Source organism: Phyllobates terribilis, unplaced genomic scaffold (assembly GCF_046119375.1).
Source record: "Phyllobates terribilis strain yellow unplaced genomic scaffold, ASM4611937v1 Scaffold_10__3_contigs__length_209671492, whole genome shotgun sequence".
Taxonomy (NCBI): domain Eukaryota; kingdom Metazoa; phylum Chordata; class Amphibia; order Anura; family Dendrobatidae; genus Phyllobates; species Phyllobates terribilis.
The window spans coordinates 160,889,170-160,913,473 of record NW_027362770.1 but is presented as its reverse complement, the minus strand read 5'-3'; the positions used below and the strand labels follow the sequence as shown (position 1 = coordinate 160,913,473).

At 43.7% G+C, this 24,304-nt stretch overlaps 1 protein-coding gene across 4 annotated transcripts in view; it reads right to left on the bottom strand.

Moving 5' to 3' along the window:
* Positions 1–839: 839 nt before the first annotated feature.
* EFCAB6 (EF-hand calcium binding domain 6) overlaps positions 840–24,304 on the bottom strand; it is a 113,520-nt gene continuing 90,055 nt past the window's right edge. For all 4 annotated transcript variants that reach the window (XM_073650009.1, XM_073650008.1, XM_073650010.1 and 1 more), the window contains exons 24-31: positions 19,204–19,399; positions 14,305–14,496; positions 12,468–12,695; positions 10,419–10,634; positions 9,181–9,355; positions 4,232–4,416; positions 2,717–2,866; positions 840–1,407 (exon numbers count right to left, since the gene is read on the bottom strand). In XM_073650009.1, coding sequence (XP_073506110.1) covers positions 1,285–1,407; positions 2,717–2,866; positions 4,232–4,416; positions 9,181–9,355; positions 10,419–10,634; positions 12,468–12,695; positions 14,305–14,496; positions 19,204–19,399 — 1,465 coding nt within the window. In that variant the 3' untranslated portion in view covers positions 840–1,284. The remainder of the gene's footprint in view (positions 1,408–2,716; positions 2,867–4,231; positions 4,417–9,180; positions 9,356–10,418; positions 10,635–12,467; positions 12,696–14,304; positions 14,497–19,203; positions 19,400–24,304) is intronic.

Genomic DNA, 24,304 nt, shown 5'->3' with positions numbered 1-24,304 from the left:
ATTTACATATTGTTTCAAGTTAAATATATTTTAATATTTAATTTTCTAATTTCGAGTACTTTTTATATTACCTGTAGTATATAAAAACATGCAATCTTCTTAGAATTTAACTAAAAATAAATATATATTATTTTTTTCACAATACAGCGGGAACGGTTAAAGAATAAAAATAATTTCAGCCCCCGGTTTAAATGAAATGATGAGCTTGAGAAATTCCTTGGATTGCAGGAATGCCGATACCTGTATTAAGTCAAGTTAAAGATAATGCTACAAGCCATATGATAATTTCTTGCTTCGACGACTTCAATTTTAAGTCTATTATTTCCTCTCATGCATGTAAATAAATTTTTCTGATTCCAGACAAATATGAAGCCGCCTTACAGTGTGACGCCCGGCTTATTTGGATCCTATTATATTGTAATGAAACATTGTTCGTGAAAGTGTGCTCCATTATTATAGGGCAAAATGGTAAGGACAAAGGTACACTGTAGATTAATTTCACAAAAGCAAATAATATTTCTAGGATTTGTTTTCCCCTTATTATTCCTTGTACATCTGGAAAACGGTGTCAGGATAATAGTAGCATTTTATAGAGGCAAAATTAATGTTTTTTTTTTTTTAAATAATTTTAAAATCGTCATATTTAAAATACTTACGGTACATATCGTAAAATATATAAAAATCACCTACTTGAGGGGAAAAAATGAATTACAAAAAGTTAAAAAAATATAATTTAAAAATAGGAAAAAACCAAAACAAGCCATTTTTTTTCAATACCAAACTCATTTATTCAAAAAATATAAAGACAAAGTATTAAAATTATAAATGCTTTCTGCAAATAACAAAAGCACCATTGCAATTTATTTTTTTCTATTCAGAAGCAGATTTAATTAATAGTTTTATCGAATGCACAGATAATAATTATGTTTATTTATGACTTCTGTATAGTAAATGATTCGAAAAAAAACAACAACAAAAAACCCATCACATATCCCTCCATGAACTAGAGGAATTTTTTTGTTTGTAGGTAATAAATGTAATTTTTTTATTTTAAAGTGCCATTGTTATTTTTGTCTCAGTCTAGTAATTAGAGTAATTAAAGCCAACCCTTAAATTTGGAAATTCTTTTTTTTGTGTATTATGATGCGGCTTAGGAGCTGTGGTTAATTGTTAACATATCTTTGGTTTATTCCATAACATCAATTGATTTATCCTATTGGAGTCAAAGCAAAAAAAAACCTCACACATTTCGTGAGATAAATATTCACATTTCATCTTATGTAATTATTTTAGGAATTCCCTCAAAAAATCGCTGTAAGATATTTTAGACTTTAAATCTTTGTCAAAGTAACCAAAAATGTAGAAGAATTCATCCTCGGAAAGGTTGAAGCCAAATTTTCGTAGAACCTGCAATGAGAAATGGATGTAAATCACAATAATCAAACATACAGTACTAAATGCAATCGGTGATGGGATTACAGTTGGATATATACATCTTAGATATACAGTATATGTCATATATATATATGTCTACCTATGGCACCAACATCTATTTTGGAATAGGGGCTCTATCGTGTACTACAAAGAATAGAGATGCTTTATTGGCAATTTCCAAAACTCCCATACGAATGAAAGGAGAGAGAAGTCTTTGTCTGACCACCTCTCCATTCCTGGTCTCAAGTATGGCACCAACATCTATTTTGGAATTGGGACCCAATTGTGTGCTACCAAGAATAGAGATGCGTGCTTGGCAATTTCCAAAACTCCCATATGAATGAAAGGAGAGAGAACTCCTTGGGTGACCACCTCTCCATTCTTGGTCTCAAGTATGGCACCAACATCTATTTTGGAATTGGGACCCAATTGTGTGCTACCAAGAATAGAGATGCGTGCTTGGCAATTTCCAAAACTCCCATATGAATGAAAGGAGAGAGAAGTCCTTGGGTGACCACCTCTCCATTCCTGGTATCAAGTATGGCACTAACATCTATTTTTGAATTGGGGCACTAAGATCTATTTTGGAATTGGGGCCCTATCGTGTAACACCAAGAATAGAGATGCATTCTTGGCAATTTCCGGAACTCCCATGCGAATGAATGGAGAGAGAAGTCCTTGTGTGACCACCTCTCCTTTCCTGGTCTCCATTATGGCACTAAGATCTATTTTGGAATTGGGGCCCTATCGTGTAACACCAAGAATAGAGATGCGTTCTTGGCAATTTCCGGAACTCCCATACGAATGAATGGAGAGAGAAGTCCTTGTGTGACCACCTCTCCATTCCTGGTATCAAGTATGGCACTAACATCTATTTTGGAATTGGGGCACTAACATCTATTTTGGAATTGGGGCCCTATCGTGTAACACCAAGAATAGAGATGCGTTCTTGGCAATTTCCGGAACTCCCATACGAATGAATGGAGAGAGAAGTCCTTGTGTGACCACCTCTCCATTCCTGGTCTCAAGTATGGCACTAAGATCTATTTTGGAATTGGGGCCCTATTGTGTAACACCAAGAATAGAGACGCGTACTTGGTCAATTTCCAAAACCCCGTAAAAATAAATGGAGAGAGAAGTCCTTGTGTGACCACCTCTCCATTCCTGGTCTCAGGACAGATGCAGGTCCAAAAGGTGAATCCGATCTCAAAAAATGCAAAATTCTACACCTTTGGGTCCACCACAACCTTTATACACTTTTCTGTGATCATTCCTATGTTACCTGTTTAAAATCCTGAATGTTGATATAGCCAGACCTTGTCTCATCGTAAGACTGAAAAGTTCTTCTAATTGGTCTCCAGTTGCTCAGGATCTGTGGCTGGATCCTAAGCATGGCATCAAGGAAATAGGGTCCGTATAATCCAGTACCCATCTAGTCCAATAAAATATGCAAGTTAATGACAGAAACATCTTACAAGGGGTTGTTCACATTTGGGGATATTTTTTTTTACTTAAATGCATGTAATTGGGGCTAAAAATAATTTTTTTGTGATTAGCCTGTTTTAGCCTCTGGGTCTATTGATGCCTGCAGAATGGGTTAACTGAGAATATGTCAGTGAGTTCATTCTGATGGTCCAATGGGAGAGTTTCTATCTCTTTTATCTGTCTTTTTCTGAGCTCCTCTTAGCTGATTTATGACCACAGACCACATCAAAGTAGAATGTGAAAGGAAACAACATCTGTAAAAGCCAAGGGTGTAATTTTATTTAATGAAACCCAATTGCAAAAATGATATTAAGCTCCACATACAGACATATAAGAAAAAAAAACTTAGCCCTAAAAGGTGGATAACCCCTTTAACCATAAAAAATAACACACACAATGTGAATGCCACTTTTAGGTAGAAGGCAGCTTTGGAGAATTGAGACCTCCACTGACATTTTTATGCATTCTCATCCCTGCCTGTTTTTAATAAAAAGTAACAGGAGTGGCGAAGGAGAACTATTCTTCAATCCGAATGACAATAAGTAAAAGACATATCATATACCCCCCCAAAAAACTGTTAAAGTGTACACAAAACTGGTCGAAAAGAGTGGTCTTGCTGCCCCCATCACCTACAATAAGAGTAAAACTGCTTTTCATTCGCATAAAAGTCTGATATTCCCAGGACCGATCCTGATTCTCATACTTTGCAATTTGCCATCCACTTTTTATCAGTGCGCTGTTTCTCTTCATCAACATTCTGCCAGCACTATAGGTGCTGGAACTTCCTTTCTCCTCACTACCCAGTATGCATTGTTTTTGCATTGCCCATTGGCTTCCCTGTCATGAAGTGAATGCCTGTCTCTCTATTATTCTTATATGCAAGGTTGACAGATAGGAGAGCAGAAGCAGAGACAAAGACCTGCCCCATTTTCTATGGAGAGACATAGCCCCACCCTCACTTCCTGTAGAGGGACAAAGCCCCACCTTCACTTCCTGTAGAGGGACAAAGCTCCGCCCCCACTTCCTGTAGAGGGATAAAGTCCCACCCCCACTTCCTAAAACTGTCGTATTTGCAACTTGAGATGGATTACACTTGACAACAGGCAATTAACAGCAAGACGGGCAGAAGGAAAACACCTAGTGGTTGGCACTTTAATGTGATCTTCCAGGGGTAAAACAACATAGTTTTTAAACAAAGTGATTTGCAGATTGTCTAGTTATAACATTATCTATCAAATGAGACCAAGTTTTGTGAAAGTCCAGGAACACTTTAAGACATGATGATTTAGAGATCAGTATATTTCCTACATACCGGTATGCGCGGCTTCTGCAGTTTCATCCTGTGTAGGAGAGTATTATTTTGAGGTGTTGCTCCGGGGGTGAAGGTCCGAAGGAAATCTGAATAGGAGACCTTTCCACTGTTTCCCAAATCATATTTCAGTATTAAACTCTTCAATTCTTCATCAGAAAGGTCCATATTAAACTGATGCAGAACAGCTACAAGGTGTAGAAAGTATCTTAGTTGATATAAGGAGACTTATATGGCCATGTACATCACGTAAAAAAGATTTGGGGGTCAAAACAAAATAAAAATCGATAAATTTTAGTATTAGAGGTTATCTAACAAATAAATGTAGGACTGCTGGGATCTCAAGATCTTGAGAAACAAGGTCTAAAGTCCCCTGTGTGAAAGAAACAGTAGTGAGCATGTGCGACCACTGCTCCAACAGACAGGCAGTGGTCGTACATGCTCATTGACGTTTCATTCAAACAGGGGACTTTGAGATCTCCGTCTTTGTGATTGGTCGCCTGCGATCATTCAACGTACATTTATGACCTGTGATGTGGTTGCTGTTTATATGACAGGCCCTTAATATAAAAACAGTCTTTTGTGAAGACCCCTGTAGACATTAAGTCCTTCTCTCCAGCCAAGTATCAGTGCCTGAGGACATATGGGCCTAATTTTTGGTTCTTTTCCATTCTGGATCCCAGTGAAGATCCCAGTAGCGTTCCCATCTGCGATGGAGCAGCCACCGGCGAAGGGGTTCTACATTGATATGAGCCAAAGAGTTGTGCTTATCTATAGAATGGGTTAGTAGGTCCTAATTAAGGATTATCAGGGGATCGATTTTTACCTAGCTATATGGTTCAAGTGACCGCTGTAAACTGCAATACCACATCCAACCTGTGGACAATTGGGGGTGCAGTTTATATTAAAAATATAAAAGATTTGAGATATACTGTATACATATATATATATATAAATATATATAATCATTTATTGCTAAATTAAAGAAGGTTTAATGACGCTGGCCGTGGAATGGGTTTTTTGTACTAATGATCAAAACAAACTGTACAGTTAATTATCTCCATAAAATCTGTAACTCTTCATTAAACGTCATTAGCTGTGTGTTCATCTCAGCGTAGGAAACCAAGTTTTTGCTAAAAGGGAGGACCCCTGTGGGCATCTAACTTTAATTGTAGTGAGATAAACAATGATAAAAATCTATATCATCACTTCACCCATGATGCCGGGGCGGTATCGGACAAAGAAGTCATGGGCGCCACTACCACCTGCCTTCTATCAACAGCTCTGGCCTGTTACCACCAGGACTAGATCATGGTCAGATTATTATTATTATTATTAATTTATATAGCGCCATTGATTCCATGGCTCTGTACATAAGGGGTTACATACAAAATAAGAATATCACTACAGTAAACAAAGTAACAATGATAGACTGGTACGGGGGAAGAGGACCCTGCCCTTGCAGGCTTACATTCTATGGGAATAGGGAGGAGACAGTAGGTTGGGGGGTTGCAGTAGTAGTAGCTTCGGCGTGGTTGAGGAGGCAGCGTGGTCAATGTAGGCTGTAGCTTTCTTGAAGAGATGGGTTTTCAGGTTCCGTCTGAAGGATCCGGATGTGGTGGATAATCGGACGTGTTGAGGCACAGAATTCCAGAGGATGGGGGATATTCGGGAGACATCTTGGAGGCGATTGCGTGAGGAACGGATAAGTGTGGAGGAGAGAAGGAGGTCGTGGGAGGACCGGAGGTTACGTGAGGGAATATATCGGGAGATTAGTTCAGAGATATACGGAGGAGAGAGGTTATGGATGGCTTTGTAGGTCAGTGTTAGTAGTTTGAACTGGATGCGCTGGGTAATTGGGAGCCAGTGAAGAGATTTGCAAAGGGGGGTAGCAGAGGAGTAGAGAGGCGAGAGGTGAACGAGTCATGCAGCAGAGTTGAGGATAGACTGGAGGGGTGCGAGAGTGTTAGCAGGGAGGCCACAGAGGAGGATGTTGCAATAGTCGAGGCGGGAGATGATGAGGGCGTGCACAAGCAGTTTAGTAGAGTTAGGGTTGAGGAAAGGACGGATTCTGGAAATGTTTTTGAGCTGGAGGCGACAGGAGGTGGCGAGAGCTTGGATGTGGGGTTTGAAGGACAGGGCAGAGTCAAGGGTTACTCCGAGGCAGCGGATTGCCGGTACAGCAGAAAGAGTGATGTTGTTTATTGTGATAGATAGATCAGGTGGGGAAGATATACGAGATGGGGGAAAGATAATGAGTTCAGTTTTGCCCACATTGAGCTTGAGGTAGCGGGAGGAGAAGGAGGAGGATATGGCTGCTAGACATGCTGGTATTCTGGACAGCAGAGAGGTGACGTCTGGGCCAGAGAGGTAGATCTGGGTGTCATCAGCGTACAGATGGTACTGGAAGCGATAGGATTTTATGAGCTGTCCCAGGCCAAGGGTATAGATTGAGAAGAGTAGGGGTCCTAGGACAGAGCCTTGAGGGACTCCAACAGAGAGGGGGATGGGTGAGGAGGTAGCGTGGGAGTGGGAGACGTTAAATGTGCGGTTAGAAAGGTATGAGGAGATCCAGGATAGGGCAAGGTCTTTAACGCCAAAGGAAGAGAGGATCTGTAGTAGGAGGCAGTGGTGTATCGAAAGCAGAAGACAGGTCAAGTAGAAGGAGTACAGAGAATTGTCTGTTAGCTTTGGCTGTAAGTAGGTCATTGGTGATTTTGGTAAGGGCAGTTTCGGTGGAATGGTGGGGGCGGAAGCCGGATTGTCGGTTGTCGAAGAGAGAGTTAGATGAAAAGTGGGAGGAAAGTTGAGCGTGAACGTGTTGCTCAAGGAGTTTGGAGGCAAATGGGAGCAGCGATATGGGGCGATAGCTGGACAGGGCGGTTGGGTCGAGGGATGGCTTTTTGAGGATGGGTGTGATTGTGGCATGTTTGAAGGCAGCAGGGAAAGTACCAGAGGATAGTGATAGGTTGAAGAGATGGGTTAGGGATGGGACGAGTGTGGGGGTGATGTTAGGGAGGAGGTGGGATGGGATGGGGTCGAGTGCACATGTGGTGAGGTGTGATTTGGAGAGGAGACGAGTAAGTTCTCTTTCCGTGATGTTGGGAAGGGAGGTTATAGGGGTGGGGAAGTGGTGTGGAAGACAGAGGGGTTGTGGTGGTCGGACAGTAAAGACTTGCCGTGTTTGGTCAATCTTGTTTTTGAAGTGTGTTGCAAACTCCTCAGCAGAGATGATGGAGGTCGGAGGGGGCAGTGGAGGGCGGAGGAGATAGTTGAAAGTGTTGAATAGTTGTTTGGGGTTGTAGGATAGGGAAGATATGAGGGTTGTGAAGTAGGCCTGTTTAGAAGAGGTGAGTGCTGATTTGAATGCGAGCGTTGCTTGTTTGAATGCAGTGAAGTCATCTTGAGTATGTGTTTTCTTCCAACGCCGCTCCGCAACCCTGGACGCTTGTCGAAGCTGTTTAGTGAGGTTGTTGTGCCAGGGTTGCCTGTTGACTCGTCGCGCTCTGCCATGCATAAGAGGGGCGACTGAGTCAATAGCTGATGCGAGAGTGGCATTGTAGAAAGCAGTGGCGCTGTCTGTGTCATGGAGTGAGGATATGGATGTCAGTGGTAGAACAGAGTCAGAGAGTGTGTGAGTGTCTAGATGTGCAAGGTTTGTGCGGGGGTGTGTTAGTTGCTGGACATGGGTGACAGGTGAGGAGTACAGGGATCAGAATGTGAGTAGGTGGTGGTCAGATAGGGGTAGGGGGGAGGTTGTGAGGTTAGATAGGGAGCAGAGTCGGGTGAAGATGAGGTCTAGTGTGTGTCCGTCTGTGTGGGTGGCTGATGAGGACCACTGAGTAAGTCCAAAGGATGAAGTAAGCGACAAGAGTTTTGATGCTGCTGACTGGCGAGTGTCAGTGGGGATGTTGAAATCGCCCATGATGATTGTGGGAATGTCAGCCGAGAGAAAGTGAAGAAGCCAGGTGGAGAATTGGTCGATAAAGGCAGTGATCGGGCCCGGGGGTAGGTATATGACAGCCACTTGGAGGTTGGAGGGAGAGTAAATGCGGACGGAGTGGACTTCAAAAGAAGGGAGAATAAGGGAGGGAAGAGAAGGAGTAGGGCTAAAGGTGCAGTTGTTAGAGAGGAGAAGACCCACTCCTCCACCATGTCTGTTTCCAGGGCGAGGAGTGTGGGTGAAGTGGAGGCCGCCATAACACAGCGCAGCAGGGGAGGCAGTGTCAGAGGGTGTCAGCCATGTTTCTGTGATGCCCAGGAAGGAGAGATTGCGAGAGGTAAAGAGGTCGTGGACAAAATGGACCGAATAGGAATGATTTTCTCTTACTTTGTCTGGAAATGTAGAGTATAAAGAGTATAACCTGCCAAGTCCTGGCCAGGGACCCCAAATTGTAAATCGTTCTGAGGGTCATTTTGTCACACCTTTTGCAATGGTTATAGGCAGTCTCCACTTTGGACAATCCCTACTTGTTAGGAAGGTCTCTTGACAATAATAAGACTAGAATGTGTCTTCCGCAGAGTCCCCAAGTGATCTGCTGTCGTCAGCTGGGAAATTTGTCAGTAACTGTCCAATTTCCCTGCAGCACTCCCGCAGGAGAAATTGGTTATTACACAATACTCATTGAAATCACTGGGTTGTCTCAGTTGAGAAATTTGTCAGTAACTGTCCAATTTCACTGCAGCACTCCCGCAGGAGAAATTAGGTATTACACAATACTCATTGAAATCACTGGGTTGTCTGTGTAATCTCTTTCCAAGAGATAAGGATGCCCCTTTAGTAAATGTATACATGGCAATAGTTTTTCTAAACCGAAAAAGCCCTATAAATGTAAAGATCCAAAATCCTCCCTGCTGGTGTCACCACCTCCTATGCCAAGGGCTAGGAGTTACTCCATAAGAGGCCTCCAAAAAAAGATTGCAGTGTTAGCCCTGTGTGTTATTTACTCTACCTGTAAAATCCGTGGGTGTGACCTGACCCTCCTTTTGCAGGTCTTTTTCTCGAAATGCTCTATGAACGTCCAACCAGCGTTTGGAGATTTTACTTTTCAACTTATTTTCGATTTGCTCACAATTGATGATCGGAGCAGGGTGTGGTGCCGCTGTATGTGGTCTCGGAGCAGGAGTCTGTAGGAAGAAAGGGTTAAAGCTGTGGTCCTGAAAAATATGGCTGCTTTCTTTCGGACTACAGACTGTGCATGGTATTTCAGCTCAGTGCCATTCACTTCAATGGGTAAATTGGCATACACTAGGTGAATGGAGCCCTATGGATAGGTCTCACAGTAGTAATTCTAATAATCGTAGCTCACGTGATGCAAACAGAGCCTTAAAGGGGTTGTCCAGCCTTGGGGTAGAAAACTGCAGCCACTCTATGTGACTGCAGACTTGTGAACCTTTCCAACGAGCACTACGCTGTGAGGATTCTCTGGTGCTGGTGCCGGGAGTGGGCCGTCATGTGACCCCAAATATGTGATTTGCATATTTCCGGCCACATTCCGACTAGACATGTCCGGTCTCGCTCAATGCAAGTGTATTGAGCGAGGCCAGACACGTCTAGTCGGCATGTGATCGTATCTATGCAAATTACATACTTGCAGTCACATGCAAGTATGTAATCCTTGCAGCGTGCAATGTCAGGATTCACAAAGAGTGACTGCAGACTTGTACCCTAAGGCCGGACAACCCCTTTAATAGGTTATTCACATCTCAGCCTTTCAGGGCACAGACGGTAATAACTCCATTGTAGCCCCAACCAAAAGCTCTGCCTTCCTCCATTATTTCCATAGATCCACCTCCCAGGAAGAAGTTACTACCGTCTCTGCCCTTAAAGGCTGAGATGGGAATATAGACATTACATTAAAGTCGGGATCCTCCAGACTCACCCCAGGCAAATGATGTATTGGATCAGGGAAGGATGAGGGAGTCTGGATTCAAATGCCCAAACTTTTTTTTTCTCAGGGAAAATAAGCCGCTGCCAGAAATGTCTGGCAGGGGATTTCTCCCCTCTCTCAAATTGGCCAATCATGGGGAATGGGGAGAGACGACAGTCAGCTAATGGAGCGTTATCTAAGGTATTAAGGCATCTTTAGTCACTGTCATATCAACATGATAATGCTCATATTACTATACTATAACCCATGTGTAGGTTTCCTGTTTTCCATGTAATGGTCATATGTGAAGGAGAACTTACAGGAGGTTTATTTAAGGTAGATGGCGCTGTTTTAGGTCGTCTGGTCACCGGTGGCCGAGCTTGTGTGACCGATTGCTCTGGCTTATAGTTCGGTTCTGCATTACGTGGTAATGGTAACGGAGTAGTTGGCACTTCACTGCTAAACATCTTCAAGAAATCATGGTATTTGAGATTGCCATATGTATTCAGAGGCAAAATGCTCCAAAGGTGGTCAAACTGTGGAGAAAAAGGGACATTTCAATAAATATCCATAAATGTGAGCTAAAAGTAGTTGGTCCTACAGTAAGAGAGGATTAAAGAAGTAAAAAAACAACAAAAAAAGAAATAAAATGAATATAAAATACATATTTTTATTTAAATGTCCAATTATAACATATATATGGCAGAGGGCAATTTTCGCCTGTGCCGAATAGTGGAAACAATCAGTTTACTGTTTCCATTCTATACAGGATTGTTAACAGTTCTCAATGTTGCTGAGGAGCCTGTGCAACTCTGCTACATAACCGGCTATTCTGTTGCGTTAGACCTGTGTTAAAATTGAAAGAGGTTGAGGAGAACCTATGCCCATATGTCCTATTAAAGAGTTTTTGCCAATATTGTAAGCTATCTCCTATCCATTGGATAATTTACTGATCACTGGGGGGGCACAGATCGAATGGAACGTGGCTCTGCAGAATTGGGTAGAGGTGCGCATGCTCAACCTTTGCTCCATTCATTGTATATGAGAGTACCGACAGTCCCATAGATAATGAATGGAGCACAGGTGGAGCATGCGCACCCCTGCTCCGGTCAAGACAAGCTCAGCAGAGCCTTCCCCCACGGATTCAAAAACCCATTCTCAGAATCGGAGGTGGTTCCCGCAGTAAGTCACTATCAATAGAGGCTTGCCGGTCAAGACAAGCTCACCAGAGCCTGCCCCTGCGGATGCCGAAACCCATTCTCAGGATCGAAGGTTCCAGCAGTAAGTCACTCGATCACTAGGGGCTTGCCGGTCAAGACATGCTCAACAGAGCCTGCCCCCGCGGATCCAGAAGCCCATTCTCAAGATCGCAGGTGGTTCCCGCAGTAACTCACTATCAATAGAGGCTTGCCGGTCAAGACAAGCTCAGCAGAGACTGCCCCCGCGGATCCAGAAGTCCATTCTCAGGATCGCAGGTGGTTCCCGCAGTAAGTCACTCTATCAATAGGGGCTTGCCGGTCAGGACAAACTCAACAGAGCCTGCCCCCGCGGATCCCGAAACCCATTCTCAGGATCACAGGTGGTTCCCGCAGTAAGTCACTCTATCATTAGGGGCTTGTCAGTCAAGACAAACTCAACAGAGCCTGCCCCCGCGGATCCAGAAGCCCATTCTCAGGATCGCATGGAGTCAGTAAGTCACTCCTAATCCTAATTTACATTTTTAGAAATAACCCTTAAAATAGGTATTCCAGTCAAAAACATTTACTGTTTCCAACTGTGCCATAAACTTGAATGTAGCCGAGGGGCGAATGCTCGACCATCGCTCGGTTCAAATTACCAGCTAGAGGTAATGAAGTAAAAATGCTTCTAGCTGGAACACCATCTTAAAAGCATTAACAGGTCATTAAGGAGGGATCACCCACTAAGGACTCCCTTCAAGGAGCCAAATTGGAGAGCGCGGAATAATTGGCTGGGAAGTAATACTGCATTTTTCCTAAGTTAAACCATTAAGTTGATCACAAGGTCATTGTCTACATAAACACTTGATCTATTTTGGAAAACCCATGTTCTAAATATTAAATTAAAGGGTCACCCTTTCAGGATTCTAATCTGTAAGACAAACTAGAGAGTGGTTATCCCTTTTCTCTACGAAGAAGACAACATACTGATGTGAATTGGTGCAGTGTAATGCTGAAGTTCCCCTGTGATGGTACTGAAGGGAAACTGAACACTTACTACCAATTTCCACCACAGATCACGGGTGATCACTGAAGGTCCCAGCAGGAAGGCATCTTGTGATCAACTTTTTGGCCAAGAGTCCCTTCTAACAGTTATTAATGGCAGATAGTGGTGACTTAGATTCCCCTTACCTGGTCATCTGTTAGCAACATGAAATTTTTATAAAAAAACTCTCGGAAGTCTTCCTTTGAGATGACATTGATGCCGGCATAATCTATGTTGAAGAGGTCCTTAGCGACGGAGTAAAAGCGAGAGGCCGTAACTTCCCGTATATGTGTCACGATGTCCTTCATTGTCAGATCTTGACCAGATCTTGGCCTGGTGGCCCTCTCCACTCTCTCCACCCAGGTGGAAACCGGCTGTGACATGAGAAAAATTAGTGTTTTAATGGATTTTACATTAAAATGTTGAAGAAAGTTGTAGGTTTGATGGTCTATGGAGAGCTGTGGCCCCTGGGGGTGTAAGTAAATTCTGAACTTGTGGCATCATGGGCCACTGAAGTGAAGAATATAAATTTAATGTAGCGATCTCTAGGTGCTGGGAAGATGTGGGCATGCGCCTATGGCCCTAGACACAAGTTGGGAGAATGGGTTTAGGAAGTCTGTATTTTGCACCATAAGTCACTGGCAAATGGTGAGAATGCTAATGGTGAAAGACTTGAGGAATATGCCTCTGGAACCATGTACCAGCCACTAGTTGAGAGAATCATTGGGGTCTAACTCATGGTCCACCAATGGTGTCCTCTTCTGACATGTCCATGTGCCACCTAAAATAGGTGAAATCATAACTACGACTGGTCTTGAGCTGGATGGTGCCCTGTGTCCTCCATATTGTCTGCTGCCATATAAAATACCATGTCACTGCTTACATCCAGCCTCGGTGGGAACTGAAAATAGCCAACTAGTAGGGGCTACAGCTGAGCAAAAAGATGTGCAGGAACCTGCTTGGTAGTTTGTGGCTGCAGGACTAGAGCCCTGTGAACATCCTCCTATCTGCCGGCATTCCTGGTGCCTCTTTCGATTAGTAGGGTTGCTGTGACGTCATGCTTTTGAAATTGCAGGAAAGTAGAAGACATACCGGGGATATCGGCAAGTAGGAGGAGGTTCACGGGGCTCTGATCAACCCTGGTGCCTCTTTCTATCAGTAGGGTTCACATTAGGTCATGCTTTTGAAATTTCAGGAAAGAGGTATCGGGGATATTGGCAAGGAGGAGGAGGTTCTAAGGGCTCTGATCAACACTGGTGCCTCTTTCGATTAGTAGGGTTGACATGACGTCATGCTTTTGAAATTGCAGGAAACTAGAAGGAGGTACCGGGGATATCGGCAAGTAAGAGGAGGTTCACAGGGCTCTGGTCTAGTGGCCATGGAATGACCTGGTAAACTGTTCGCTCAACTCTAGTATGGGTGCAAGGTGTCCTATCCCCACCGATCTGATATTGATGACCCGTCCTGTGGATAAGAGGTCTGGAAAATCCCTTTAATCTTAAAATCCATAAATCCTAGGGTGTCAGGCCATTGGTGGATCCCCCGGAGTTGGGCTCCTCACTTTTCACGGTCCCCTAATCATCAGCGTGGTCGGCTCTGATGCCTTGCCTACACCTAGCCTTTTCGCGACTGTTCCCACACTTACACCAAGCATCTAATGTGACCATCCATTATGTAATAATGATTGTGTTTATCTTGACAGACGTTTTCTTTCTTTTTCCTGCAACAAGTAGTCGAAATCGTCACTCGTTAGTAAAACGTCCGTTCCTGGTAATCAAACTACGGAGAAGACAGACGGCCTCGCGTCTTATTGTTTGCATGTCAGCGGTGTTTTTTTTCTTAAAAGTGTTTTTCGGTCAGGAGCTTAATAGTCAGTTTTACACTAAATTATAGGTTTTATTTGGAAATTCTTGATGCGAGAACAACAAAGGAAGAAAAAAAAAAAATTCATAGTGCTTCTGTACGTGAGGCGGTCGTTCCTACCTCGTCGGTGAAGGTAAAGAAATTATGTAGGAAGCTTCTCCAGTCTATTGTGTCGCTCTCGCTCGGCGCCAGTTTACTCAGGACGTACTTGAATTGCTTGTCCGTAAGCTTAAAGCAGAAACTGTCAAGAATCCGGTGTAATTGTGAAGACTTTATTGTGCCGGTGTCGTCCTTATCAAATGAAGAGAACGCCTGAAGGTGACAGGAGAAGGGGCTGAATTAGTTTTCAATCGTAGTTATAATGCGCGATGACTTTATGGCCGACGTCTTCTCCGCCTGCCGTGTTCTTATGTAAAAACAATAGATTTCTCACACAACTCCCATCTTGGTACGACTGATGCAGGAGGTAATGACGGGCAAAATGTGACTGTCATAAAAATAGGGAGAAGAGAAAATTGTGATATTGAGCTCAGGAGGGAAGAAGATGATAGAAGGTTTAAAGGGATACCCTATGGACATCATAAAGGGGGAGTCTCAGGCACCAAACTTCCCGTCTATGACATCTGTGCCACTGTGTAAGAGTGTCTCCCTTTGTGGCAAATTTGAGCGGCGCCTTATATTTGATCTGAATGTCAGCCATGTAATACTATATTTCCCCTGCAGAGGTCACTGCAGAGAAAACGTCTAGTTGTTGGCTGGACCTGGGGCAATCAACTGATCGCTCTAGTAGCTGCTGTCCATGGTCACCATTTGGGGGGAGCTCAGGAACATATTGCATACTGTTTATATATTAAAGGGAACAATTAAAAGGGTTGTCCACTACAGGACCCCTTCATAATCAACTTAAAGGTGTTGGGGATGGGGGCAAAAAAACCAAACCGATACTCACCTCCCAGACTGCTGCTGTTTCTCCGTTCTCAGCGCTGCATTTCCAGCTGGAATCAACATCCAGCGGGGCGTGACGTGAGCAATGCAGCCGGGCTCAGACGAAAGGTGAACGTTGCAGCCACTGATAGGCTGCAGCGGTCACGTGATGCCCCACTGGATGTTGATGTCTGCAGACCGTGTGAGGATGCAGCACTGAATGGCACCAGGGAGGAGAATATTTTTTCTATTCAACTAATGTTAAGAAGGGGCTGTCCAATAGTGGACAATGCCTTTAAAGAGGACCTGTCACTTGCCATAAATGTTTCACTTTTGTAACCAACTATTAATGCCGCTGTTCTCCTGAATCAGGCGATGTTTTTCTTTTGTTCCTGCGCCTCTCCGTTCCTGAGATATGGCCTTCTGTTTCCTGTATGTAAATCTAGTCTTCTTAACCAAATGGGATTGAAACCCACGCCCACTTGGTTAAAAAGACTAAATATATACACAAGGAAGAAAAGGCCATATCTCAGGAACAGAGAGGCGCAGGAACAAAAGAAAAACATCGCCGGATTCAGGAGAACAGCGGCATTAATACCAAGTACAAAAAATACATATTTATGACAAGTGAGAGTTCCCCTTTAAGCATCTATGAACTGTACAAGCATGAAACAAGGCGTTTTTCGATATCGTGACTTTAAATACATGTGGTTGTCTTACCTCATGTAAAGTCCCCTCCTCTAAAAGGCTAAGGAATTTATGAAATTTGCAGATAACGTGATGATATAATAAAATAGAATAAATAACTTACCTTTCAAAATTCTACACTGTTCGGTGCCGCTTCCCCTGGGGTTCACACCTGTCCTCCAGCAACATCATCACTTACATAGCTCACATGACTGCTGCAGCCAATCACTAGCCTCAACGGTGATACTGGCGTGTAGGGCATGGGACCACTGAAGCCAGTGATTGGCTGCAGCGATAGCTTGATAGCATGTGACCAGCTGCATGACCAGAGACGACCCGTGGAGTGATGATAGAATGGAAGGATTTTAAAGGTAAGTTAAAGTTCTTTTATTATGGTATCACATTGCCTGCAAATAGGCAAATTTTATAAAATCGTAGAGGGAGTGAGCGACCCCTTAAAACCTCCACCCCCGGGTGATTTTCCGTTTTCACTTTTTCCTCCTCTTCTTCCAAGAGCCATAACTTTTTTTATTTTTCTGTCACATATTTGATGTTTTATTTTTAATGGGGCAAATGGGGAGTGATTTGAACTTTAGTGTTTTTTTTTCATATTTTCAAAACATTTTTTTTTTCACTTTTAACTGTTTTTAATAGTCCCCTTAGGGGACTTGAAGCTGCGATCGCTTGTGCTATACATACAATGCATCAGCACTGCTATGTATAGCTAAAATCACGATCTCCTATGAACACCAGCCACGGGCTGGCTTTCACAGGAGGATCGTAATGACAGGCACGGGGCTCATCAGCAGACCCCCGGCTGTCATGAAAACCCATTGGCGCCCTGCGAACATGTCACGGGTGTGCCGATGGGAGCGTGACACGTGCCCTTATGCCGACACGTGCCAAATGCCGTTGTCAGCGGGACTTTTTGTAGCCAGATTTTGATCTCTGAATATATGAATATATCTTATCAGAGAACCTTGCTTCTTTCTCCACTTATGAGCCACTTCTTATCCTTTTCCCTGGCCTCATGTACTCATAATTCGCTCCGAAAAGCAGCTAAAATCAGCCTCGGGCAAAAGAAGACAAACTGTCATCTCACTGAGGGATCAGATTACAGCTGAAGTCTATACAGAGGAGAGGAGGAGTAGCGAGAAGCACATAGCTACACGGACTTCTGGATACCTGGATACACATCTACACTGCTCAGTACTGCTGCTGTGGCTTCAGAGCATGTGGTGCATAAAGACGAGAGAGAGCAGGAATCGCTCATGTCTGTGTGCGCTGTATATGTAGGACATTATAGCAGCTAGTCACCACCCACCAGCTCAGAGACAACTGAAAATTAGAAATAGAGCCTGCAGAGGGGAAAACTGGTGACAAATGCATGATACAAGTCATGTAATGGGTATAAATTGTGTTATTCCTCATGTACACATAACAGCTTGTTCTAAAAAGTTACCTCAAAGTACAAGGACTATGTAAAACGAGATTTGGAGCTCTGACAGTGCTCTGATTATATGAAGACATATTAAGACATCATCACCGCCTTCCATTTTGCACCAGGAACAGATCTGAGAGAACACGGAAGGATGATATACAAATTATATAGACTGATCTGATCCAGGTCTTCTATAACCCCTGGCAAAAATTATGGAATCACGAGCTTGGAGGATGTTCATTCAGTTGTTTAATGCTGTTGTAAAAAAGCAGATCACAGACATGGCACAAAACTAAAGTCATTTCAAATGGCAACTTTATGGCTTTAAGAAACACTAAAAGAAATCAAGATTAAAAATGTGGTACTCAGTAAGGGTAATTTTTTTCAGACCAAGCAGAGGGAAAAAAATATGGAATCTCTCAATTCTGAGGAAAAATTATGGAATCATGAAAAACAAACACACAAAAAAACACTCCAATACATCACTAGTATTTTGTTGCACCACCTCTGGCTTTAATAACAGCTTGCAGTCTCTGAGGCATGGACTTAATGAGTGACAAACTGTACTCTTCATCAATCTGGCTCCAACTTTCTCTGATTGCTGTTGCCAGATCAGCTTTGCAGGTTGGAGCCTTGTCATGAACCATTTTCTTCAACTTCCACCAAAGATTTTCAATTGGCTTGAGATCCGGACTATTTGCAGGCCATGACATTTAGCTTATGTGTCTTCTTTCAAGGAATGTTTTCACAGTTTTTGCTCTATGGCAGGATGCATTATCATCTTGAAAAATGATGTCATCATCCCCAAACATCCTTTCAATTGATGGGATGAGAAAACTGTCCAAAATATCAATATAAACTTGGGCATTTATTGAAGATGTAATGACAGCCATCTCCCCAGTGCCTTTACCTGACATGCAGCCCCATATCATCAATGACTGTGGAAATTTGCATGTTCTCGTCATGCAGTCATCTTTATAAATCTAATTGGAACGGCGCCAAACAAAAGTTTCAGCATCATCACCTTGCCCAATGCAGATTCACGATTCATCACTGAATATGACTTTCATCCAGTCATCCACAGTCCATGATTGCTTTTCCTTAGCCCATTGTAACCTTGTTTTTTCTGTTTAGGTGTTAATGATGGCTTATGTTTAGCTTTTCTGTATGTAAATCCCATTTCCTTTAGGCGGTTTCTTACAGTTCGATCACAGACATTGACTCCAGTTTCCTCCCATTCGTTCTTCATTTGTTTTGTTGTGCATTTTCTGTTTTGGAGACATATTGCTTTAAGTTTCCGGTCTTGCCGCTTTGATGTCTTCCTTAGTCTACCAGTATGTTTGCCCTTAACAACCTTCCCATGTTGTTTGTATTTGGTCCAGATTTTAGACACAGATGACTGTGAACAACCAACAGCTTTTGCAACATTGCGTGATGATTTACCTTCTTTTAAGAGTTTGATAATCCTCTCCTTTGTTTCAATTGACATCTCTCGTGTTGGAGCCATGATTCATATCAGTCCACTTGGTGCAACAGCTCTCTAAGGTCTGATCACTCCTTTTTAGATGCAGACTAACGAGCAGATCTAATTTGATGCAGGTGTTAGTTTTGGAAATGAAAATTTACAGGGTGATTCCATAATTTTTTCCTCAGAATTCACTGATTCCATAATTTTTTCCCTCTGCTTGGTCTGAAAAAAATTACCCTTACTGAGTACCACATTTTTTTTCTTGATTTCTTTTAGTGTTTCTTAAAGCCATAAAGTTGCCATTTGAAATTACTTTAGTTTTGTGCCATGTCTGTGATCTGCTTTTTCACAACAACATTAAACAACTGAATGAACATCCTCCGAGCCCAGTGATTCCATAATTTTTGCCAGGGGTTGTATATGTCTTAGCTTGCAGTAAGCAAAATGGATTTAACAGGTCGACAGAGTCTGGAGAGCAAATACAGTGTCCAGTTCTTACTTTATGCAGCTCCTCCTGACAGTTCTTCACTGATTCCTTCAGCTTAACAAGCGCCTTCTGTGGACTGATGTGCTGGACGGTCTCCGTGGGCGCAATCATCTCGCGCCTCTGTCCGTATTTTGAAGCCCTCCCGTCGTCAATCATTTTCAGGAAGTCAAAGTAGGAGAGTTTGTTGTCAAAAACTCTTAGCCTTAACCTTTAAGAGAAACGAAGAGCACTTACACCGGGAAGTCATATCTTATTCATTTCCCAATCTAACTCCGATAAGTTGTCTATACTGATGAAGGCTCAGTACTGTAATCTGTGCTGCGCCACCATGAATAAGGCCCGGTGTCATACCTGCTGCTGGTGCCCCCACTGCCATATGGTAACCATATAATGTAGTGCCCAAATGGACGTGGAAAGATATTGGAGCACACGTTTTAATCATTCAATTCCAGTTTTTCATTCATCTCCATTGCTGCCAGTGTATAACATCCGTCCCCCTCGTCCCCCGGTGTATAACATCCAGCCCCTCACCCCCAGTGTATAACATTCCTCCCCATTGTCCCCGGTGTATAACATCCGTCCTCATTGCCCCCGGTGTATAACATCTGTCCTCATGGCCCCCGGTGTATAACATCTGTCCTCATTGCCCTCGGTGTATAACATCCATCCTCATTGCCCCCGGTGTATAACATCCGTCCTCATTGCCCCCGGCGTATAACATCCGTCCTTATTGCCCCCGGTGCATAACATCCGTCCTCATGGCCCCCGGTGTATAACATCTGTCCTCATTGCCCTCGGTGTATAACATCCATCCTCATTGCCCCCGGTGTATAACATCCGTCCTCATTGCCCCCGGTGTATAACATCCGTCCTCATTGCCCCCGGCGTATAACATCCGTCCTCATTGCCCCCGGTGTATAACATCCGTCCTCATTGGCCCCGGTGTATAACATCCGTCCTCATTGGCCCCGGTGTATAACATCCGTCCTCATTGGCCCCGGTGTATAACATCCGTCCTCATTGGCCCCGGTGTATAACATCCGTCCTCATTGCCCCCGGTGTATAACATCTGTCCTCATTGCCCCCGGTGTATAACATCTATCCTCATTGCCCCCGGTGTATAACATCTGTCCTCATTGCCCTCGGTGTATAACATCCGTCCTCATTGCCCTCGGTGTATAACATCCGTCACCATTGTCCCCGGTGTATAACATCCAGCCCCATTGTCCCCGGTGTATAACATCCGTCCTCACTGTTCCCGGTGTATAACATCTGGTCCCTCGCCCCCCTGGTCCCTGGTGTATAACATCTGACCCTCACTCCATAATGTATAACATTCAGCCCCTCGCTCACCGGTATATAACATCAAGTCCCTTGCTCCCCTCGTCCCTGGTGTATAACATCTGGCTCCTCGCTCCCCACTTTATAACGCCGGTCCCTCACCCCCCTCGTATAACATCTGACCCTCACTCCCTGATGTATAACATATACCGGGGGGCGAGGGGCCGAATGTGAAAAATCACCAGTGTTCTGCTGACTCCATAACTGCAAAGTCCAGGCCTCCTTTGGTATAACATCAGCGCAAACACTGCGTCCCCTCCAGGAGCTTCATGGCCGAGCAGCTGCGTGCAGCCGTACATCACCAAGCACAATGCCGAGAGTCGGATGGAGTGGTGTAAAGCCGCGACCACTGGACTCTGGAGGAAACGTGTTCTGTGCAGTGTCAAACCACACTTCTATATCTGGCGTCTGATGGACAAGTCTGGGTTTGGTGAATGACAGGAGAACGTTACCACCTGATTGCATTGTGCCCGCTATAGTTTGGTGGAGGATAATGCTATGGGCTTGTTATCAGGGGTCAGCCTTGGGCCCTTAGTTCCAGTGAAAAGAAATCTCAATGCTTCAGCACAAGACATTGTGGACAATTGTAGCTTCCGGCTTTGTTGGAACAGTTTGGGGAAGGCCCTTTCCTGTTCCTCATGACTTGGTAGCCAGATGGTTCGGGAGAATTGGCAAGTACGATTGAAGTCAACTAAGTCTACTAAGTCAGATGATATTATGAAAAAAAAATAAGCATTAAAAAGGCTGCGGGTGACATTCACGTTATACAGTGGGTACGGAAAGTATTCAGACCCCTTTAAATTTTTCACTCTTTGTTTCATTGCAGCCGTTTTGTGAATTCTAAAAAGTTCATTTTTTTTTTCTCATTAAAGTCCACTCTGTCCCCATCTTGACTGAATAAAAACAGAAATGTAGAAATTTTTGCAAATTTATTGAAAAAGAAAAACTTAAATATCACATGGTTATAAGTATTCAGACCCTTTGCTCAGTATTGAGTAGAAGCCCCCTTTTGAGCTAGTACAGCCATGAGTCTTCTTGGGAATGATGCAACAAGTTTTTCACACCTGGATTTGGGGATCCTCTGCCATTCTTCCTTGCAGATCCTCTCCAGTTCCGTCAGGTTGGATGGTGAACGTTGGTGAACAGCCATTTTCAGGTCTCTCCAGAGATGCTCAATTGGGTTTAGGTCAGGGCTCTGGCTGGGCCAGTCAAGAATGGTCACAGAGTTGTTCTGAAGCCACTCCTTTGTTATTTTAGCTGTGTGCTTAGGGTCATTGTCTTGTTGGAAGGTGAACCTTCGGCCAAGTCTGAGGTCCAGAGCACTCTGGAAGAGGTTTTCATCCAGGATATCTCTGTACTTGGCCACATTCATGTTTCCTTCAATTGCAACCTGTCGTCCTGTCCCTGCAGCTGAAAAACACCCCCATAGCATGATGCTGCCACCACCATGTTTCACTGTTGGGATTGTATTGGGCAGGTGATGAGCAGTGCCTGGTTTTCTTCACACATACTGACTAGAATTATTACTAAAAAGTTCTATCTTCGTCTCATCAGACCGGAGAATCTTATTTCTCATAGTCTGGGAGTCCTTCATGTGTTTTTGAGCAAACTCTATGCGGGCTATCATATGTCTTGCACTGAGGACAGGCTTCCGTCAGGCCACTCTGCCATAAAGGCCCGACTGGTGGACGGCTGCAGTGATAGTTGACTTTATGGAACTTTCTCCCATCTCCCTACTGCATCTCTGGAGCTCAGCCACAGTGATCTTGGGGTTCTTCTTTACCTCTCTCACCAAGGCTCTTCTCCCACAATTGCTCAGTTTGGCTGGACAGCCAGGTCTAGGAAGACTTCTGGTGGTCCCAAACTTCTTCCATTTAAGGATTATGGAGGCCAATGTGCTCTTAGGAACCTTGAGTAATGCAGAAATTATTTTGTAACCTTGACCAGATCTGTGCCTTGCCACAATTCTGTCTCTGAGCTCCTTGGGCAGTTCCTTTGAGCTCATGATTCTCATTTGGTCTGACATGCACTGTGAGCTGTGAGGTCTTATATAGACAGGTGTGTGCCTTTCCAAATCAAGTCCTATCAGTTTAATTAAACACAGCTGGACTCCAATGAAGGAGTAGAACCATCTCAAGTAGGATCGCAAGGAAATGGACAGCATGTGACTTAAATATGAGTGTCTGAGCAAAGCGTCGGAATACTTATGACCATGTGATATTTCAGTTTTTCTTTTTTAATAAATTTTCAAAAATTTCTACATTTCTGTTTTTATTCAGTCAAGATGGGGTGCAGAGTGTACTTTAATGAAAAAAAAAATGAAAAATGAACTTTTTAGAATTTACCAAATGGCTGCAATGGAACAAAGAGTGAAAAATTTGAAGGGGTCTGAATACTTTCCGTACCCACTGTAGAGAGGCCTGGTGTTGCATAACTTACCAAAAAAATTGGAGTAAAATATGCACAAAACTTGAGCTAAAGTCAAATATGCGACTGTGCTGTGTGACCGTATGTAGCCCAGAGCTATTAATATTTATGCCCAATATTACAGCACATTTTATTTATTCTAGTATCTTTTTCGCTGCCTTTTCAGCCTTTATCTCCTATCTGTCTTCCAGTTACCGGCCTCCTATGGGGCCGCACATATAATTAATTAGTGAGTAACGTTAAACAAACAGCCGTCTCCCCGTCAGCTTTGCCAGAGGGGTGCGCAGGGTATTGCCAAAATCATTCTGAAAGACCGTGGTACCGTAGAAGAATATTTCTACATTGTAAGAGGCTGTGATGTGCGGAGGTCTGGGAACACGTGCCTGCAAGTCAAGCTCCAAACATCTGCAGCCTATGAGGGAGGAGTTGGCACCGTACCCGGGCAGCTGCCTGTGAGGGCTCCTGTCAGCTGCCAGATCTCCCCTTTATGTTTTTCCAATATTACAAAAACTAGGGAGTGGGGCGACCATGGTGAGAAGAATCTACTCACAGAAAGGAACACACGGAATGCTCTCCTTTACCCGGCATTATACCAGCCATTGACACCCTAATCAGCCTGACTGAAATAGATAAATATGGAGAAGACCTTGCTAGTGAACTGTAATGATGGGGTGTAATACGTAGCCCACTCCTGAATTGCAATATTTGGCAACAAGAATTCAGTACGTCCAAGTGCTTATATACACTTGCTGCCTAAGATCTCAGGGAACCAAATGGACATGCAGTGTGCCCAGCAGAACCATGAAGACTCGCAGAACCATGAAGACTCCCAGAACCATAAAGACTCCCAGAACCATAAAGACTCCCAGAACCATAAAGACTCCCAGAACCATAAAGACTCCCAGAACCATAAAGACTCCCAGAACCATAAAGACTCTCAGAACCATAAAGACTCTCAGAACCATAAAGACTCTCAGAACCATAAAGACTCCCAGAACCATAAAGACTCGCAGAACCATAAAGACTCGCAGAACCATAAAGACTCGCAGAACCATAAAGACTCGCAGAACCATAAAGACTCTCAGAACCATAAAGACTCGCAGAACCATAAAGACTCACAGAGCCATGAAGACTCGCAGAGCCATGAAGACTCGCAGAGCCATGAAGACTCGCAGAGCCATAAAGACTCACAGCACCATAAAGACTCGTAGAACCATAAAGACTAGCAGACCCATAAAGACTAGCAGAACCATAAAGACTTGCAGAGCCATAAAGACTTGCAGAGCCATAAAGACTCGCAGAGCCATAAAGACTCCCAGAAACATATAGACTCCCTGAACCATGA